Here is a 22467-nt window from a genome sequence, read left to right as displayed (position 1 = left end):
TGAATACGCCATGACTCCTGAGGGGGCGGATAAAAGATACACCGCAACGATAAAACCAGGATGTCTATGAGGGTTTTCGAATACAAACCAAAGGTTTTGTAGATACCAGTGTCCATTCTATTTTTGATTATCGCATTCTTTGCACGATACAGGAATTAAAGTTGAGAAGAAAAACACATATAAAGACCAATTAACAATTAATCTTCTTTGGAGATTTAAACAATGTTGAATGAAATGCATAAAATTTATTTTATGCTTTAGCGTAAATTAATATGAAATTAATAGATAATAATTACAATTTGCCGGGAGTATAGCTAAACTAGTCAGGGAATCACCTTTGAAACCCATTGGTCCCGCGCTTAAAATGTACAGGGCTCAAGCGCGTGGTGCAACTTTGTATGGGCCAGAATTATGGGGGCATTCCTCACCTGCTACCTTAGTTGCAGTTGAGAATAGATTTTTAAGACAAATAATGGGTCTCCCGGCAAGCACCCGGCTAATCCCTTTACGATTAGACATGGGTATTTCGCTGATTGAGGATGAGATTGCCCTAAAACCACTGACATTTTGGCGAAGACTCTGGGCAACTCTGAATTAGTATCATACCAGGCATATACAAAAGAGCTTTTATCTTACCCAGATTTGTTGAAAAGGGTCCCTTGGTTTGCCCATGTAAAGCATGAGTGCGAAAGGCTTGGTCAACCTTTTTTGTGGAGCACTCCGGGTGATACTTGCCCTTCAGTCCCCCGACTCTATTGCCCAAGATTTTCCGTACTCTAAAGCTCGAAGAGTTGCAAGCAAATCCCAACCTTGGCTCCCTTACAACAAGGTTTCTTGCAGGGAAGGATAAGTATGAGCTAGAAATATTCATGGATGATATCCTTCCCCAGGGTGCTAGAAAACTGTACATACAGTTTAGACATAGCACCCTACCGGTAGGTGCGGCCACTAACAAATGGTCTGTGCAGAAAGAGGAGGGTTGCCCTGTATGCATTACACAAGAAGAAACGGAAATGCATGTTTTATTTTTCTGTCCTGGTTATCAAAAAGCAAGGAGCTATTGGCTTGTACAGCTCTGTCGGAAATTTGCGCTTTGATCATTGTAGGGAGGCTTTTCAGGTCTTAAAATACGACACATCTAAACCTATTGTGTTTGCTGTTTCAAGATACTTAAACACAATGTGGCATAGGAGGTGGGCTTTTATTCAGAAGGGTAAAAATTCAATAAATGTGTATCGGCAATCTATACTACTATTATAAAGGAAGAACTTTGAGGCTTTGAGGCGGGTAAACTCGGGAACCACAGCGCCAATCCACACACGCGATACATCGTTGGAATCCTCAGGGTGTGCAGATGGACATAGGCTATATAAATTTAAAAAATACGCTATATTTAAAAAATTTACATTTAAAAAAAAGTAGTCCCCCTCGAAGTAGCGCCGGCCGCGACCTGCGTGCTGACGTCGTCCAGGAGCGCGAGGAACGCGAGGAACGCGAGGAGCGCGAGGAACGCGAGGAGGAGCAGCGGACATGGCGTGGGGGAGGAGCACTGACGAGCGGCACACAGGCGGTGAGCAGTAGCAGACCGGCGGAGTGGCGAGGAGCACTGAACTGAGGAGCGGCGGCTGAGCGGCGGACATGGCACGGGGGAGGAGCACTGACGAGCGGCACACAGGCGGTGAGCAGCAGTGGAGCGGCGGAGCGGCGAGGAGCACTGAACTGAGGAGCGGCGGCTGAGGTAAGGCTCCGGGGGACAATGTCGGGGCAGGCGGGATTCGGGGCACGCGGGGGACGGGGAGTTACAACAAAAAGGCTCCGGGGGACAATGTCAGGGCAGGCGGGGGTCGGGACAGGCAGCGGACCCTCTGGCATAATTGTGCTCAAGCTCCCGACTCCCGCCGGCCGCTCCATACTCTGTGAACTCCTACTCTTATCCCTGCAACCTCTGCTCATCCTCGCCTCCCTGCAAACAGAGCGCCAGAGCCCCACTTACCCAGAGAGCTCCCCAGTGCCTCAGGCGCTGCTGCTGACCACCACTGCAACACTGGGCCTCTGGCATAATTATGTGAGGTAAGCCTCCGGAGGACAATGTCAGGGCAGGCAGGGGTCAGGGAAGCCTGATTGCTCCCGGACAAGGTCGGGACGGGCTGCTAGTATATTTATAAATGTGATTATCACGTGCCCAGTCTGAGTAGATACTGGTTTTAGTATTATATTACCTTGTATATAGAATTGTAAATAGTATTAATTTCTCCTTTTTGTCTTTTTTAAACTATTTATTGTATTATTGCTGCTATTTTTTTGTATTTTTTTTTTTAGTTGCTTGCCGACGGTTTCACATTTATTGAGATAAATCTTTCTCACAGTGCTAATCTATTGTCTTCCCTCCCTCTCCCCTAGCTGTTCGGTATCACAGCTAGTGAGATAATCTTTTCTCACAGTGCTAATTTATTGCCTTCCCTCCCTCTCCTCTAGCCGTTTGGTAAAATCACTGTATCTGATGTAAATTGGAAATTGTATTACTTATGGAGTGTCCTTTTTAATCATGGTACTTAGTACTCAATAATGTATGTTATTCAGTGTCTGTGCTTACTTTTTATGGTCCTAGTGACCGAAATAAAAGTCTTTGAAACGAAACATATACATGAGTCTCATTTATAATTGTGTAGGTTATTATGATGAAGGTGAATCATACTTCGTTGCTTAGATTGCAATGCCCCATAGATATTGAAAAGTTAGTGCAAAATCAATATGCTTTCATTTAGATTAATTTAACTTTCCATGCTGAAGCTTTACACTAATAGAGTTTTAGATTTCTCAAAATAACAAATATTAAACAGTTTATGAGAATATTTTATAATGTATGTACTTTGAAATGATTGCAATAGGCCATACTTAAGACTGAACATTTCTATGCAATAATCTTTGCCAATTTATGACATTTGACTAATTGATGAAAATGTTTAATTGAATTTAACTTTGCTTGAGTCTACTCATGTATTCATTTATTAATTAAAAAGCACTGTATTTAAATATATTAGATTGTCTTTATTTCTTAGGCCTGCACTTCCTCATTAATTGTTGAGATGGAATATTGCCTTGCTTTTCACTTATGTAACTTTCTTGTACTTTCACATGAAATTCCTGAAGGGAAATTATACCTTTTGATATATCTATGTGAACACTACTGTGAGAGCTTGAACATTTGACGTTAACACAATGGGAAGTGGTGAATAGCTCTTTGTGGACTAGCCTATGTGCATGGAACGGACAATCGCTTCCTATTCCCTGTCCTTGTGTGGATAGATCTCCCTCTTGGAGCGGAGATTTCCTTAATTCTGCTGACTCTGGGCTCATGTGGGTGGACTCGCTGGCATTCCTGGTTTGCCTGCCCTTGCTTCTTCCTTGCCCTGTTTCTGACTAAATTCTATGACTATGCTAGGAGAACTCGTTTGCACTATCCCTTGCCCATGCTGGTGGCAGGAAACCCCTTGCTGAACGAACCTTCAACGGACTCTTTGGCTGAACCATAGATTCTCAAAAATGTGGTTGAGGTTATCGTTTGTTTGCACTCTGCTAAAGGTGTCGTTTTTATACATCTGTAACTGCATACTGAGGCTCATGACTGAATTTCCTTAAATGCTGATTATTGCCTTGAATGCTAATTTTGCTTAATACAATAACTAATTTAATCTCAGTTGACAGTCATATTTAGCAGTAGCGGCCCATGGAGGGAGTTCCATAGGGCGGTGAGGGGCAGGGTGGGGGTAGTAAACACCGGAATATGGATGAACGGAGGTAAGTAAACAAATAAATAAAACAAATTTAGTTGCTCGTGCTGCATCACTTTGCGATGCAGCGCCCACAACAAAATTTGTTTTATTTATTTATTTATTTATTTATTTACTTACCTCTGAGAGAGCGCCATGTCAGTTGAAATATTGTAGGGGTGCACCATAGTCATGAGTAGTCAGCACCCACATATTTAGAGGACTCACTAATGTAATTTAGAAATGTAACATTAAGGCTAAGAATTTGTGTAACATGTAGTAAGGTGTTCATTAATTGCTGACAAGGTAGTGCTTTAAAGAAATCACAATGCTGTTTAACATAGAAATGCAATTCCATGTGAAATGTCGCATTAATAGAGATGTGCTTCATTGAAATAGAGATGCGTTTATTAATGCGTGAACTAACATAGGCTTTTAGTATGGAAAATGTATTGCTTGCATTATAAATAGTGTTTAAATGATGAAATGCAATGCTCACATTATGTTGGTATTGCATTTAAACGTTCAGAGGCCTGTTACCTGCTGGAGCCAGTAGAGGCCTAGTTGAATTTCTTTTAGTTAGCTTTAGTCGAAGAAAAATTATTTCTCTTTGGGAAAGGCTGTCTTCAGCAAATATTGAAATGTAACTTTGAATGTGCTTGGAGCTCTTCTCATGCGCTTCTTTTGCAGGTGCAAGGTCGAGTAGCTTGTTAGGTAGAAAGAGCCATTGTGTAAGGAGTTAGGATGGTAGGCGCGAGCGCAGAGGAGCAGCCAAGGAATTTGGGAGTACAACTTTCACCGGAGAAGGTCCCTGGAACCCAAGGGCACTTCAACGGACGTTGGTGAAGAGGTGCCATGCTGGAAAAATCCGGAGATAGGCACCTGCCAAATGGACGTACCTGAAGGTGTGTCAACTGTTTTTAGGGTTTTGTATTAGGGACAGCACCCAAAGGAGGAGAGGCAGACGGACTTACCCAGCCTAAAGAGTAGGTCAGAGTCAGAGAGTGGGGTCTTGGGAAAGGCAAGATGTAGGTAGCTTGTGAACTTGAGGCAGAGTAAGGTGTAGGAAAGAGCATCTTAGAACGAGCTCGGTAGCCGAGGCTGCCTAAGAAAAGTGAGTGTACTTCTTTGGAAGTCACCACTGCTCACACCTTTATTTTGCTTAGGTGAAATGTTAAGTAGGGATGTCACCTTAGAGTTAGTGTAGGGACAGTCTAACCAAAGAATCTTTTTCATTCTATATATGCATTCTAAAATTCATGTGGGAACTATCATCGCTTGCCTGATGGTTCTGGAGTTAGTGTTAATTTTAATCTTGAGTCGTCTGAGACTCTTGCGTACAATTATGTTTGTATTAGTGCCAGCCTATCTTCTGAACCTTTTATTGAGATGTCTGTATACCCAATTGTTTTTGGCTTTGTAATAAATCTTTTAACTTTTATCCAGTTGTCAGTGATCCTTTCAGAACGAAAATTGATTGAGTTGTAAAATTAATTTGATTAGATTAATGAGAGATTTTCCCTCCACGTTCCAAGACAGGTAAAAAGGTCCAGTCGACCTGCTCTGGGATTCTGGATAATGGTAAGAAAATTTTAGATGAGGATCCCAGCTTCTTCACCTCCGTTCATCCATAGTCCGGTGTTTACTACCCCCCACCTTGCCCCTCCCACGTCCCGCCTCGTGGAACTCCCAACACGGGCTGCAACTGATTTTTAGATATATTACTAATGTTCTTTCTTCAGAGACTCTGCATACATTTGTTTTTTTGTAATGCAAAACAGAGATAGTCACAGATTATTCTCAGAACATGAAATTATTGTATTATTGTTCTGCATAGCAACCACAGAACTATTGGTCTGTATGATATCTGTTCGGTTAAAGTTCTTCAGGAGGTTTGGACTTCCTGTTGCTATACTATATATCTACAGCATGGTCTTGCAGGTGGTATATTTGAATCTAATCTCTAATTTGAATGTTGGGTTACAATCATCCGACACCCTAATTCCTCTCCCCTCAATGCATGGAGCAAGCCTCTGTGGTTAGATACTGAAATCCAGAATAGGTCATACATGTAGTGACTGGGCCCGAGAGAAACGCTGAATCTGTACTAGCACAATTTGTCAACCTCAACCCAATGATGGGTTTGGTACAGTATTGCTTTGACTCGCATTAGGTCATGTTATCTCCATCACACAAGAAAACCTGTCTGCTGTTAAATGTTTGACACACTGCAGGGGGGCGTGCCCTCTTTACCCGCCCGCCTCTCAGTGCCACTCTGACCAACCAAAACGTACGGTTGGAAGAAGAAGAACCACTCACAAAGTTTGTTGTCACGGAAGAGTCGCGATTAACTGTCTCAGGCTCCTGGACAAATAGAACGACAGGGCCGCTGTCTGCCACCGTCCACTCAGAGCTTGTCTTCATGTTATGGGGCGTGGTTCATGGCACGTGAAGCCACGCACGTGGGGTACTCTGAGGGACGTGCTGTCACGTGACACGAGCGGCGTCTCGACGTTGCTTCCTGTGATGGGAGCCAGTGGCTGGCAGGACCGCTCATCTTGTCCGCATTAGTAACACAGCTCCAGCGGACCCGGTCTTTGTGCATCGCAGCAGCCCCCATGCTGTCCGGAAAGAAGTCCGAGCTTAGCCTCAGTGGCAGCGGCGGGGCCGCCGGGGGCGAGAACGGCCTGGACTCACAGCCTCCATCTGGCGCAGCTTCATCCTCCTCTTCGGACAGTGGATCAGCGGCCGAACGGACTCCACGCAAAAAGGAGCGAGCCTCACCTGGTGGAGAGCCCGGAGCCCCGGGGAGTTTGGGCGGCACGGACGGCGGTCAACCGGAGACCTCGGAGGGGAGAAGGACCAGCCGACGCAAGAGAGCAAAGGCAAGTGTGCCTACCTGACCTAACTGAGGGACTGGAAGATCAGGGCAAGTTGGATTTGTGGAGTCTGGACAGGTGTCAGCATGTCCAAATTACAATAACGTATTTGTTGGCTACACTTTTCAAAGAAGTGTTGGTACGTATAAATATATTCCACGCAGGACCGCAGCTGTTGGCGAATGCCGCTACTCCTAAGCGTGCACAAACGCATGAATATATTAACGGGCCCCGCCACGAGTGTAACATACACCTGCCCTGATGATAGCATCTCTCGCTATGAAGAAGAGCAATCGCCGGTTTATGTTGAAGAAAGGGTCACCAGATGTGCAGTGACAGTTCTGCATTGATACCATCTCGACTATAGGGTGTTTTAGCACACATCGCCTCTCTACACGAGCGTGCATTAACGTATTTATAATGTAAGCAGCTCCAAATAGGACAAGACGTAAGTCGCAATCCCTGTAGGGCACCTTCCATAGGTAATACAGAGTTACAAATCCCATTAATCGCTCCCACCATTTTAAGTGTGAACAAAACCCTGCCCTGTATTGATGATCCCACCACGAGTGTTTACGTACAGGTCACTATAAGTGTAAGCGTCTAACACGATTGCACAAGTATTGGCTTCTTTAGGTGAATATTACTACAAAAGTGCTTATAACCATAGGATACTTATGACAAGCGTCCACCATGATTTTTCCGCAGCAAAAGCCCTACTGTACCCCCCCCCCCCCAACCCCCCCCTATTAGTGCGCATAAAGATCGGTTGACATTGGCTTAAGCTTTACATAATGTACTCAAGAACACATTAATTTTGACCTAAGAAGCCTAAAATGTGTTTGGAAACATTTGTTGTTACTAGCATTAAACTCACCTTGCATGTGCACATGCAGGCAACCCTACCTGTAGTTGAAGACCATAAATGCGAATCATTAGGAATTTTGCTTCCTTGTAACAACTTGCACATTTTGTCTGCTTTCCGGTCTCCACAATACCAACATATGAGCGTTTCCTAACTGTGCCTGCTAGTGTTTACAAACACTAGTTCCTCCATATGATGCTCCGCATGCAAGAATTTGCAAACGCTCTCTCTCTGTCACATACTATTCAAATCAATGAAACTTTATTTCGGTTTTGTGTTGCAAACCATAAAAGTAGATACAAATACAACGGAATACAATTTATTATTAAGAAAAGCCCTCATCAAGATACAAAAGTACAGAGTTATCAGCAATGTATAACAGTACAATCTTTGCTGAAGTGTGTTAAATACATATGCAAAAAAGTTTAAGCAAAAATCATTATAAGTCCTCCAAACACTTTCTGTATTTTACAACTGATTTTAAAAACTCTAATACGAATAGGATACTGTCACTATGTAATAGTTGCAGGGCACGAGTCGGGGTACCACGCGGGTGGACGGCATCCCCCCACTTATCTCCGAGGGGTTTTCAGGGTGGACGCCGTCCACCCTGCTAAATCAAAACCGCGTCCACCATTAAAAAACGGGAGCGCAGCGCGCACAAAGTAAATAAAGTATTTCCGGTTGGGCGAGTGGCTGGCTGAATCCTGAAGTTACCAAGCACGCCTGTGGTCACCACGCCCCTGCCATTTGTCCGTAATTTTAACCGGCCACAGCTTGCCCCCATCTCCCTTCTTGACTCCGATGCTGTATGAAAGCTCCGACCCCCAGCAGCACTGTAGAGGCACAGCGGGATGGCAACCCTCACACCTCCAGCCCTTGATGAGCTGGTAAGAGGTGCTTGAAGGTGACAGAGGGGGGGGCGGCAGCTTCGGAGCAGGAGGTATCCATTCACACGCAAACAACCCTGAATGCGTCTTGTATCTGCTATTTAGAGGGGGGCTCACACATTCCATTTCTACCCAGGGCCTCAAACATCCTAGACTCGGCCAGATTACACCGAGGCAGCATCTGCTTCTCTTCACCGAGCTTAATTACTGTCACTAATTTGTAAGCAAACCTCGGTTCTTCCAACATGCATAATGTAATACAATAAAGAAATGGCACAATCGCACCCACACTGATTAACAAAGTATGGAGGACAATCAGTTCCATCAGTTCTCTCGGAGTATCTTCTGTAAGTACTGTACATCACAGTGGGGGATGGCATTTTGGACAGAGAGCCTGTCTTCTCATTATCTTTTGCAGGAGGGGGCGAGAAGCCCAAGATGATACTAGAATACTGCATGCCCACCCCTGTGCCCACCTTGGTGGATCACGTTCCCTCTCCTGTGATGACTCCTGCTCCTGTCCCCCCATGTTGTGGCTCCAGTCCACCCTCCACAGTGATGGCTCCTGTCCCCCCATGTTGTGGCTCCAGTCCACCCCCACCTGTGATGGCTCTTGTCCCCCCCCTGCGGTAGATCCTGTCTCCGCTTTGGGTGGCTTCTGTCCCAGTCCTGGAACGGCCCCTGCAGCGAGGGTGAAGTTCTTGATGAGCCTCTTCTCAAAAGGGCTCAGCTCAAAATTAATATGGAAAGGTGGGCGTGTAAGTAAGTGAAGGGATGTGTGAATGGCTGGATGAATTAGTGAAAGGGTGAATGGATGAATGAAAGATTGAATAAATGATAATGAGAGAGGATAGATGGATTGATGAGTGAGGGGAAGGATGGAGAGAAAATGTAAATAGCTGGATATATGGGTGGAAGCGTAGCTGGATGATTGATGAGGGGAAAGATGGATGAGGGGAAGGATGAGGGATGGAGGGGAAGGATGGATGAGGGGAAGGATAAATGGATGAGGGGAAGGATAAATGGATGAGGGGAAGGATGGATGGATGGATGGATGAAGGGCAGGATAAATGGATGGGATGGATGGATGGGTGAGGGGAAGGATGGATGAAAGGAAGGATGGATGAGGGGAAGGATGAAGGATGGAAGGATGAGGGGCAGGATAAATGGATGCGATGGATAGATGGGTGAGGGGAAGGATGATGGATGAGGAGAAGGATGGATGGATGGATGGAGGGGAAGGATGGATGGATGAGGGGCAGGATAAATGGATGGGATGGATGGATGGGTGAGGGGAAGGATGGATGAAAGGAAGGATGAATGATGGGAAGGATGGATGCATGACGGGAAAGGGTGGATGATGAGGGGAAGGATGGATGGATGGATGATGAGGGGGTGGGTGAAAGGATGGATGATGAGGGGATGGATGGATGGATGATGAGGGAATGAATGGATGGATGGATGATGAGGGAATGGATGGATGATGAGGGGGTGGGTGAAAGGATGGATGGATGGATGATGAGGGGAAGGATGGATGATGAGGGGAAGGATGGAGAGACAATGTAAATAGCTGGATATATGGGTGGAAGCGTAGCTGGATGATTGATGAGGGGAAAGATGGATGAGGGGAAGGATGAGGGATGGAGGGGAAGGATGGATGAGGGGAAGGATAAATGGATGAGGGGAAGGATAAATGGATGAGGGGAAGGATGGATGGATGGATGGAGGGGAAGGATGGATGGATGAAGGGCAGGATAAATGGATGGGATGGATGGATGGGTGAGGGGAAGGATGGATGAGTGAGGGGAAGGATGGATGAAAGGAAGGATGGATGAGGGGAAGGATGAAGGATGGAAGGATGAGGGGCAGGATAAATGGATGCGATGGATAGATGGGTGAGGGGAAGGATGATGGATGAGGAGAAGGATGGATGGATGGATGGAGGGGAAGGATGGATGGATGAGGGGCAGGATAAATGGATGGGATGGATGGATGGGTGAGGGGAAGGATGGATGAAAGGAAGGATGAATGATGGGAAGGATGGATGCATGACGGGAAAGGGTGGATGATGAGGGGAAGGATGGATGGATGGATGGATGGATGATGAGGGGGTGGGTGAAAGGATGGATGGATGGATGATGAGGGGATGGATGGATGGATGATGAGGGAATGGATGGATGATGAGGGGGTGGGTGAAAGGATGGATGGATGGATGATGAGGGGAAGGATGGATGATGAGGGGAAGGGGGGAAGGATGGATGATGAGGGGAAGGAAGGAAGGATGGATGATGAGGGGGATGGATGGATGGATGGATGATGAGGGGAAAGGATGGATGGATGGATGATGAGGGGAAAGGATGGATGGATGATGAGGGGAAGGATAAATGGATGATGAGGGGATGGATGGATGATGAGGGGAAGGACAGATGGATGGATGGATGGATGGATGATGGGTGGGTGAAAGGATGGATGGAGAGTGGGTGAAGGGATGGATGGATAAGTGGGTGGGTGAAAGGATGGATGGATGGATGATGAGTGGGTGGGTGAAAGGATGGGTGGATGGATAATGAGTGGGTGGGTGAAAGGATGGATGGATGGATGGATGAGTGGGTGGGTGGATGGTGGATGGGTGAAAGGATGGATCAGTGGATTGGATGGTGGGTGGGTGAAAGGATGGATGAGTGGGTGTGTGGATCGTGGGTGGATGATGGGGGGTAGGTGGATGAGTGAAATGATGGATGGATTGATAAGTGCAAGGGTGAATGAATGGACATATGAGTGAAAGGGTTGGTGCAAGTATGGATGAGTGACTGAAAGGGAGGGTAGATGGACAAAAGGATGAATAGGTGTGTGAAGGAGTGAAATGATAGATGGATGAGTGATGGGGGCAATGGATGGATTCATGAGTGGATGAGCAGATGGATGGATGGATGGGTGGGTTATGGATGGATGGAAGGAAGGCTAAGTGAAAGGGTCGATGGAGAGAGAAAGGGAGGATGGATGGATGACTAAAAGAGTGGATGGGTGGAAGGATTAGTAAGTGAAAGGATGGCTGGATTGGTGAAAGGGTAAATGGCTGAATGGATGAGTGAATGGATGGATGGGATGAAGAGTGGATGGATAAGTGTACAGATGGATAGAATGGATGGATGGATAATGGAGGATGAGTGAAAGGATGGATGAGGGGATGGATGAAGGGATGGATGAGTGAAAAATGATAGATGGAAGGATACATGATGGATAGGTTTGCAAATGGTTGAATACTTTTGGAAATGGCTGGGCTTACTTATATACTATTGCACGACCTCTGATGTGTCTGTAAAACGTACCTATTGTCCTGAAGTTTTGTCCTGAATTTTGACCTCCTGTCCAAAATTTGTGTCCTGAATTTTGACCCTTTGTCCTGAATTTTTACACTCACCATCCTGAATTTGCACCAATGCCAGTTGGTCACCCTAATTCTAATAAAATAAATAAATCTAGCCACAGCTAGAGAGAGGCAGCTGAGACAAAACTATTTAATACAGAGTCGATAGTTTACAATAGGTGGGGAGATAACATATAACACTCATCGATAGAATAACGTGAATATGGAGCCCTAATGTGTGTAATAGTCATTGTCGAGTGTGGGAAGCAGCCTCTCTGGGAACCTGTAATGTATACAAAATCTTGCAGTCAAACTTTCCTGTAGCGTTTTGAAAATGTGTTCATGTCACCTTCGCCAAACTTCATCCACATTTGGGCTGCTAATTCCTCCAGGCAGGGACCTTAAGTCACAGGCTTAAGTACCAAGCAGCTTCAATTGTTAAATCTTGCATTAAATGCAAATGATAGATCTGCCTTACATGTGATGCACTTCCTGTCGTGATGTCACTTCCTGTCGTGATGTCACTTCCTGTCGTGATGTCACTTCCTGTCGTGATGTCACTTCCTGTGACCACGCCTACCTTGGAGAGTCCCCCCACTTCTTTTTTTAGGACTTGTGCCCTGAATAGTTGTAAATACACCATGGTTGGTCTGATCTGACAGAAATTGAGTTTCTTTAAAAGCGGCACCAGATAACGTTTACTGGGAAATTCATATAATTTACATAAAATGCAGCATGTCCTGCTTCTTTACTAGTAACAGAGTTTTGTGGCCTAACAAGGAGATGATAAAATTGATTCAGCCGGAATCTGGTAAGTAAAAATTTCTTGTATGAGGCCAGAGAACCCATTAAATAAGGCTCAGTGTATGAAGTTTTTTTTAACATGACATATGTCCTAACACTCGGTTTCTGAACCTCTTTAGCTTCATCAGATGAGTTATCCATAGACAGTCTTTTAAAATCATATGCGTAAAGGGGATATCCGGATTTAACCACAATTTTAACCAGCAGGATAGTGGGAGCAGAGAAAAGATGTCACTGACATACTGGACCCCAGCTCTTCATGGGCAACTAGGTTAGATGTACCTTGTGGGAGACAATAAACTTTTCAGGAAAGTGTTCTCCACAATCTGTAATTGCTCTCCCCGAATATACCCCCAAATTTCGCTGCCGAATGTTGCTGTAGCCACTGATTTAGCATTATATAGTTGCAACATAGCGCCAGTTGGCTTTCTTCCCAATTTCGATGCAAAATTAAATATTGATGCATTCACCCTAGCAACGTCCCCTTTCTTTTTCAGAACATGCGGGCCCCAATTCAGCTGATTATCAAATAGGACTCCAAGGTACGAGAACGTGCTAGATATGGGAGTTTTTGCATCTCCCACATTAAATTGGAAATTACTTTTTGGTGGCGGGCCCACCTGCATAATAAATGATTTAGAATTATTTATTGTTAGGTCCCTGACTGTCATGAAGGACTTGAAAGCAGTTTAAAAGAGCTTGGAGGCCTCTTTCAGTCCTAGATATGAGGACTGCATCGTCTGCGTATAGTAGGACTGGGATACCCGACGTCCCACTCTGGGGCAATCGACCTCCACCTCCTGTAAATCGCTATCTAGGTCATTATTATAAAAATTAAACAAAAAGGGAGCCAGAAAACCTCCTTGTCGGACTCCCCTTTTAATGTTAAAATTCTTCGTCACGCTCAGATCTTGAGAAAATCTAACATTTGCTCTGGTGTATCTGTGTAGATCTTCTAAAAAATATACAATACCACCATCAACCCCCCTTGCCCTCATGAACTGCCACAGCTTCTTCCTGTTCACACAGTCAAAAGCTGAGGACAAGTTCATGAAGGCAAGGTGGATACTCCCCTTGTATGCCACTGTGTGCTTACTTAATAACAAGAAGAGGTTAAGGCATTGGGTGGTCGTAGATCGTCCCCTACAAAACCCATACTTAGAGGCAGACATGATGTTGTCTTCAACCCATAGAGTGAGCCTCTGCAGGAGAACCCTTCCCATTACTTTCACCATAGAGTCTATGAGTGAAATGGGTCAATAGCAGTGCAGGCTGCTTTTATCCGCTTTTTAAAAAACGGGTACTATGGCAGAAGTCCCCCATGACTGTGGGCATCCGCATTGAACCGCAGCATTAAAAACAGATTCCAAAATTGGAGCCCAAAAAGGGGGATCAGATGTGAATACGTCTGGGGGAATCCCATCGGGGCCGGGAGCTTTACCGGCTGTTAAACCTAGAATTCCTTCCAATATTTCACCCCTTCCAAATATAATTTTGTTAACATTAAAATCAGATACCAGTCCATCATTCTCTTCATAAGGGCAAGCATACATCTGCTCGAAATGAGCCTCCCAATCCTCCTTTGATATGTAACATTAAAGGCCACCTCCTGTCTCCTGGACAAGGAATGTTTTTTTTTTAATGTACCCCAAAACTTTGAGCTGTTCTTAAGAGTTTCAGGATCCAATAGCTCATTCCATGCCTCATCCCTTAAGGCCTCCTTACGTTTGGCTAACGCTAGTTTATAGTCTCTACGACATACTATTACGTCAGCTTGCACTCTGGGGCTGGAAGCTAAAGCTGCCCTCAGACTTCTTGCTGTTTTTCAGCATTGCTGATCAAACCATTTAGGGCCCACATTTATCTGTTTCTTAACTGGTACAGACAACAGCTCCATATTCCTATCTGAAATAGTCTGGAAAGCCACCAACACCTTCGTGTATTGTTGCCCCCCCTGAGTACAGGTGACAATTTCATCTGCACATATAGCTTTGACATTGTTAAAAAACAGCTCAGGGGTTACTTGGGTCCATCTAAGTCTGTGCTTTCCTTCAGTCGTACTCAGTTCTTACTGTTTAGGGTTTGATCCTGTTTTTGTGACCCAGGGGCCTGTTAAGTATAATGATAAAGGGTTATGATCACCGAATTCATTCTCATCAATTAAGGAGTGTACAAATGTTTGCATAAGGGATGAAATCAGCACAAAATCAATGAATGTCCCCTTCCCATGGCCCTTAAAAGTGGGCACCTCAAATCTCTAGAGTAAGGGTCCATCAGAGCCATGGTCGGTGTCAAATCTAAATCATTAGCGGTACAAAAGGGGGTGGTGATGGACGGAGCATCTGAATCAATCAAACACTCACACCCAGTCAAAAGATCTGGGTTTAATCCATCACCGTTCTTTAGCCCACTAAAGAACGGTCATCAAGCAACTCCCCTTCAGTCGAGTGCTCAAAGTGAAATCCGTAAATTCGAGGACCGCTCAGCTCAGAAATACATTTAAATAGGGGGTTACCACAAGGATGTATGTTAAAATCACCCATAACCATGAGATTATGTTGACTATGACTCATAGACTTATTGATTAAAAGCATTCAGAGCAAGTATGTGACTGCGATCCGAAAATGAAGACAGTGAATTATACAAATTTACCAGACCTACCATACAAATCCCTCTGTATAGTGTTATGGCAAGAATCCCCGGATCAGAGGTAGGAACTACACATACTTTGCATGCCAAAGCTACAGAGACTTAAATAACCAGTCCCCCCTTTGATCTCCCCCTGTTAGAGGCAATTGCTGGGACAAAATATGCCTTGTATCCTTCCAGAAGAAGATCACATTCAACCGACCAGGTTTCTTGCAAGCAAATTATCAAAAATTGCTTAATATAAATAATCCAGCTAGGGTTCTCTATTTTGGCAGCAAACCCTGCAGTCACATACTAATCTCCAATTGTTAGTGATACAAACACTTGTTTATTTGTTAGATATGAAGCTACAAATGGTTTCACACACAACTCACAATTGAGTGTTTATACAATGTGCTTTGAAATTAGATATGACTTTCCCAAGTAAACTTACAATAGAGTGCTTTATGTTTATCAGTGCTTTAAATGGGAAAACATAAGTGCAGGTACTCATTAATATGAGCTAGAGGTGTTGCAAATGGGCTGGGCTAGTAGCGGGGCTAAGGGCAAGACATGATGATACATAATGACTTCTGTACCAGTTGCAGCCCATATCAGAAATGTGTTTATGTTAACAAATCAGGTTAACTCATTACACAAAATGAAAGCCAAACAGAATGATATGTTAACAGATCCTTGTTTTGTAATATTTGCTGCTTCTTAATGCCATACTGTTATGTTTTGTTGTTTGGGACAATACTATATACTCTCAAGCGTACACACACACACACACACACACACACACAGACATGTACACAGAAGCATTCCACACATTCCCTTTAAAATATTTCCTGAGTGTGTCCTGATTCTCATCCTCTTTTTCTCACACACAAAAACAGGCACACACAAGATGGCAAGCACACAGCCATAAGCAAACACTCACACAAAATATCAGGTGGGATTAAAGCCATTTTAAACTCCTTGCCTCCCATGGATTTCTAAATTGCCACTCTCCATGGGCTGCCTCCATACCTGTGCTTGCCCAAATGCCCACAATAGTTTGAATGTGATTAACAGCATAGGGCCTAAGGGGCCCTCCACTGTCAAACAGTGTGATGGTGAACACAGGGACATCATTTAAACACCTGATAGAGAGAGGCAGGGAGAAGGCTAAAGCACTTTCAGCTGAAGTGAATGGTCGTTGTGCCCCTGATCGACTGTGCAGGGTCTGTCTAGACCCTGCACTGGTAATCACAGCATGATACAAGGCAAGTCCTCTCAGAACCAAGCAGTCTCAGGGCATCCAAATGGACGCTGCTGGAATCTCCAGCAGGGACTCTGCAAATACTACTGTGCTTACAAGCTCCTGAGCAGCAGGGCATCTACCCTGTGCTAAAATAAATACCTAACCAGTGGCGGCTGGCTACATTTTTGTTTATATTAAAGTACACCGAGCAAGCAGGTGATTCACTAGGGCCAAGGTACGCCTGCCAGAGGCCAGACTTTAGGAGGAGCTGGGACCAATTTGAAATTAAAAACAAACGTGTTTGAAAAACAGTGCACAACCACACTTTTGGTTATACACGTTTTCTTAACAACATTATGTAATTAGAAAAACAGTGATGCCGTGTTTTTCAGTCATTAAATGGACACCTCAACACAGCACAATCTAATAACAAGAATAATAAGGGAGACTCACACTTTTTAACTTGTAGCTGTCATCACATGTAACCAGTAATTAACATGCTGTGATTGCTGCTGCAGTCGTAGATAGTTTTCTTTACTTAAAACGACCTGAGCAAATTGAAGGTTTATATTAAGCTAGTAGAGGCAGAGTTTAGGTGAACCAGGTAACAAGAGCACTTACTGGTGAGCCAACAGACGACGAGAAGTACTTGCGACAGCAACAGAACACGTGCATTGCAGCACTCCTTGTCTTCAGGATCGTGGAAGTCAAAAGTGAAAATTACCGCACTTGGCCCCTCAGGACTCATCAGATAATAAATACATTTCCAAGGTAGACACCAACTCTTAACATCGTTCCCCTGTGTCTGCCCTTCCCTTCTTCATTGGATGAATGAAGCTCTGCGAACCCCGCCTTGAGCCAGAGCAGTAAACGCCCTAAATGAAGCATTTGCCTCGCCAATAAAACCTGTCACACCTACCACAGTGATGTCACTGCCCAGTGTGTGCCTTCAAGGCGAAAATCCTACTAGTTTAGCACATACACATATACAGGCCCACTCTTCAACTACACAGAAAAAAATCCTTCAACCCCAACAGCTATTGTCTTTTTAAGGAGAGCTGCTAATTTGTTCCTATCCACTCCCCCATGTTAGTGGGGCGATGCCCCTCACGTCCTTTAAAACCAGCCGCTGCTGTAATGAAACCTAACCAGAGCCTGCAGTGCAGTCTATTAGCGTACCGGTCAGGCCCGGCTCCAGGAATTTTTATTTGGGTGTGCCAATGGTGCATTCGGGTGGGCCACTGAGTTAATCGTGGCCGGCATGACTCGCGTGGGGAGGCAGAGGGGACAGGGGGGTCACGCAGGGGGGGTTAATTTAATAATATATATATTTTTTAAATGTAGCTTACCGGTTCCCATGTCTTCTCGGCTCCTGCCCAGGATGCAAGCAGCCTGCCCAGGATGGATGCGGCTCCTCCCTAATGCTGCATAATTCCAGTGGCCCTGGTTATATCCATACATCCAAGCAGGAAGCAGTTAATGGGTGTGCTATCTGAAAAAATAACCTACAGGCGTAAACATTTTCAGTTGGTTTTGATTGAAAGGGCTTTATGTTTTTAACAAGGAAGGAGTACATGATCAAACATTTGGTCTCTCAAAAAAACCATAACAGTTTCTGTGGTGGGCCTCCTTTGACTGAGATAACTTAAAAGTTGCACAGTGGTGGCACTAGGGCCCAGGAAACTCGCTGCCATGGGCATCTGCTGACAAAGTCTATACATTAAATGCCACATCTCAAAGAGACGGGTAAGGCGGGGTTGGTTTCTGGTTCAATTCTGAGTTTGAGATGGGAGGTTGGTAGAGCAGTGAGGATGCCTTTCCTGGCCAGCATGAATTGAAGTCGGGCCAGCCATCCACTGCGAGGAGGGAGGGAGCAAAACCCTGTTTATTGCCCCCATCACTTCCTGTTCCAAGAGGAGTGAAAACTCTGGCCCAAGGTAGCAGCATCTCCCGAGTGAGGTCTCACTGTCAAGACAGAGGTGTTCAAGCTTTTTTGCACGGAGCCCCCCCAAAGCAAAATGTTTTGAAGTCGGGAACCCCTGCAAATCTTTATTCCAAGGATCGGGAAACAGGAGAGGCAGGGCAGAGCGCAAAGGCAGAGCTTTTGAGATAATATCATAGATACTTTTTTGTAGCTCATAATCCACAGTAAATGTGAAACATATGATAGGGAAAATCATCAAACAATAACAGAAATTGACAAAAAAACTGTTCTCTCCATAATTTGGTTCTTGTGAGCCCCTCGCACTCCTGGGCCCCAATGGAATTGCACTTTCTGCACTAATGATAGCTGAGGCCCTAAGTAGCCCTCTACCTCCTCTGCCTCTTTCACAATTTACCAACCATGGCTATCACTTCAATCTTGAAACAGGTTATCCATCCCTTTTTTGGTTTTATGTAGGGAGGACCCGGCCCAAGTGCATTGGAAAACTTTAAATAAGCACCATTTACATTACTAAAACAAAAGTTCATATTCATTTATTATATATATATTTTTATTGTAGGCACTGGACTATTAAGTGATTTGAGTTGAGCTGACAGGAGGACCTGAACTAGGTTCCAACGTAGGAAGCCCTTGCCATTTGGACACAACTCCTCCCTTTTAGAAATAATGAGCTCCAAAGTGCTGCCCCCACCTTTTTGCAGTAAAGGTGCTCTCATCTCTCTGTGAAACGCCCTTCGCAAAGCTTGACTGGTCACCTTTCTTTTGTTTTTTGCTATATTTGGGTATTATACCAGCATTAATGAGGTGAAACCAATGCCCAGATAGTTTTTTTTACCAAATGTAAAAATGACAATGTAACAAAGCAAATGTATGACAATATGTTCTGTATAACGCAACATAATTTTCCTTTTCATGCCACATAATTTAGTCAACCCTGCCACATGATTTGGTCCTTCCCTGCTGCATAATTCCAGTGACCCTGGCTTTAATAGGCCTCTCATGACGCTGCACCGTATGCAACTGGTTAAGCAACACACATAAAAGCAGCCGAGGAGCTAATATATGCTTTATCTGATGTCAGCAGAGTGCTTTTTACCACAGGCATGAAACGTGTAGCTCTGTAAATACACTTGTTACTATTTCCCACTGTGAAAACCCGGTTTCAAATCGGCGACTCTCTGGTCACACAGAAATCTGCAGTGATTGCTTTAGATAACGGAGGTTTATAATGTAGAAGAGTATATTTTCCCAAAATTCGTTTCATTTGCTTCTTTTTTTCGCGTGGTTTTTATATATGATGAAAATGAAAAAATTACATAGTTATTAGCATATTGTGTTTACCCTTGAGCCCCGTCTCCCTACTCACTGACAGTGCCCCAGGAAACACTCAGGATTACAGGTGCAAACTTTGTATGCTGTTTAACTTCTGCATATAAAAGAAGACAGCCTGTGAACTCGCCAGATAAACGTTGACGCTTCCAGGCTATCTTCATTTACAATTCCTTCCTTGCAGATGCAGTTGTGCCCCCCTGGGAATGCAGTCATGGACTCCCAGGGATCCATCCAGATATGTGATACAGCAAGTAACATCATACCTACAACAAGTAAGGACTATTGGCTTTGTCAATGGCAGTAGCCCCCAGAAAGCCCACTATGCACCAGGGATTTTTTTTTGTGCACTTTTTTTAGGGTGGGGGCTGCCTGAAACGGGCACGCCAATGCCCCCACCACCATTGCAGACTTTCTGCCCCCCGGGTGGGGGCAGATGGAGGCAGTAGCCCCCAATCTGCACCCTCAGAGGGGCAAAAAGCCCCTAGACGCCAGGGATATTTTGGGGCAAATCTGAATTAGGGTGGGGGCTGCCCAAAATTGGCACGCCAATGCACCTACACCTCCCCCACAAAAATTGCAGCGTTTTTGCCCCCCGAGGGGGCAGATGGGGGCATTAGCACCCAATCTGCCCACAGGGAGGGCAAAAAGGCCAGTAGAGGTCTGGGATTTTTTGGGCAAATGTTAATTAGGGTGGGGGCATTATCATGCCCGTTTTGGGCAGCCCCCACCCTAATTAAAATTTGCCCAAAAAACTCCCTGGTGTCTAGTGAACTTTCTGCTCGCCCTGGGGGGCAGTTGAGGGCATTAGCCCACAATCTGCCCCACCAGGGGGGCAAAAAGCCCACTAGACGCCAGGGATTTTTTGAGGGGGCAGTTATGAAATAGTGTGTGGCTGCCCAAAACGGGCATGCCCATGCCCCCTCCCTGCAACAATTACAGCCTTCCTGCACCCCCTGGGGGCCAGATGGGGCAGTACCCCCCAATCTGCCCCCCCCAGGGGGGGAAAAAGCCCACTAGACACCAGGGATTTTTTTGGGCAAATTTATATTAAGTTGGGGGGATTGGCATGCCAGTTTTGGGCAGACTCCACCCTAATTAAAATTTGCCCAAAAAACTCCCTGGCCTCTAGAGGACTTTCTGTCCCCCCTGGGGAGCATATGGGGGCATTACCCCCAATCTGCCCTACGGGGGGGGGGGGGGCAAAAAGTCCACTAGACGCCAGGGATTTTTTGGCGGGCAAATTTGAATTTGGATGGGCTGCCCAAAACGGGCATGCCCATGCCCCACCCCCGCTAAAATTACAGCCTTCCTGCCCCTCCCGGGGACAGATGGGGCAGTAGCCCCAATCTGCCCCCCTGGGGGGGGCGAAAAACCCACCGGACACACAGGATTTTTGGGCACATTTTTCTTAGGTTGGGGGCTGCCCAAAAGGGGCATGCCAATGCCCGACCCCCCCCCCACCCGCAACAATGAGAGCCTTTCTGCCCCCCCCCCCCCTGGAGGGAGGATGGGGGCAGTAGCCCCGAATCTGCCCCCCTGGGGGGGCAAAAAGCCCACTTCACGCCAACGATTACGCTGGCTTTTTTATGTGTGGGGGTGGGGGCTGCCCAGAATGGGCATACCAATGCCCCCACACCCCAAAAAATATTGCCACAATGTTTCTGCCCCCCTTGGGGGCATATTGGGGCAACCCCAGCCCCGAATCTTCCCCCATGGAGGCAGAAAGCCGACTAGGCACGGATTTGTTTTTAGCAATATGCCTACCTGTGGATTTTGGGCCCTAGCGCAGCTGCCACATAGGGAAACCTAGCAAACCTGTACATTTTTGAAAACTAGACACCCAGGGAAATTCAGGATGGGTTGACTCGACTGCCTCCCACCAGGTTCTGTTACCCCGAGTCCCTTGCAAAGCTAAAAAATTGGGTAAAAAACACATTTTCCTCACATTTCTGTGGTGGAAAGTTCTGGAATCTGCGTGGATACACAATTTCCAGTCACCCTGCGTTCCCCAAAGTCTTCTGAGAAAAATGGTACCTCACTTGCGTGGGTGGCTCAAGGACCCGCAACAGGCAAGGGCCCAAAACCTAATGAGGCGACATCAAAATTACCTATCACAAACCAACCTGGTTTTGCAAGGGGGTTCCCATAAGTTTTTGGCCCGGGGCTCGGCGGCCCTGTAGGGAAACCTACCTAACCCATACATTTCTGTAAACTAGAGACCCGGGGGAGTCAAGCGAGGTATGACTTGCGTGGATCCCTCATCATTCTCCTTCCTAGAATCCACTGCAAACCTCAAATTTTGCAAACAAATGTGTTTTTTTTCTCACATTTCTGTGTGGTAAAGTTGTGGAATCTGCACGGATCCTCAAATTTCCTCCCACCCAGCATTCCCCCAGGTCTCCCGATAAAAATGGTACCTCACTTGCGTGGGTATGCATACTGGCTGCAACTGGAAAAGGCCCAAATCGTACGGTGGAGACTTAAAAATTACCTATAGCAAAACTACCTTATTTTTTTTTGGGGGGGGGGCAACTGCGTTTTTTGCCCCGGGCTCGACGGCCGTCTTAGGAAACTACCAAACCCAAACCGTTCTAAAAACTAGACACCCGGAAGAGTCCAGCGAGGTATGGCATGCGTGGGTCCCCCAACGTTTTCCAACCCAGAAATCCCTGCAAACCTTAAAATTAGGTTAAAAAAAAACACTTTTCCATCCAGTTTTGCAGCGCCACCACAGCGTCACT

At 45.5% G+C, this 22467-nt stretch overlaps 1 protein-coding gene across 3 annotated transcripts in view; it reads left to right on the top strand.

Moving 5' to 3' along the window:
* The first annotated feature begins 6261 nt into the window (after positions 1-6261).
* KDM1A (lysine demethylase 1A) overlaps positions 6262-22467 on the top strand; it is a 1339130-nt gene continuing 1322924 nt past the window's right edge. For 2 of the 3 annotated variants that reach the window (XM_086957681.1, XM_086957679.1), the window contains exon 1: positions 6263-6655. In XM_086957681.1, the coding sequence (XP_086813807.1) occupies positions 6389-6655 (267 nt within the window). In that variant the 5' untranslated portion in view covers positions 6263-6388. Of the gene's footprint in view, positions 6656-22467 lie in introns of all 3 variants that reach the window. The other variant, XM_086957680.1, reaches the window with a different exon arrangement.

The sequence above is a fragment of the Lissotriton vulgaris genome, chromosome 2_1 (genome assembly GCF_964263255.1).
Source record: "Lissotriton vulgaris chromosome 2_1, aLisVul1.2, whole genome shotgun sequence".
NCBI classification, from domain to species: domain Eukaryota; kingdom Metazoa; phylum Chordata; class Amphibia; order Caudata; family Salamandridae; genus Lissotriton; species Lissotriton vulgaris.
The sequence above is the reverse complement of the archived record's forward strand: the minus strand, read 5'-3'. Positions and strand labels throughout refer to the sequence as shown.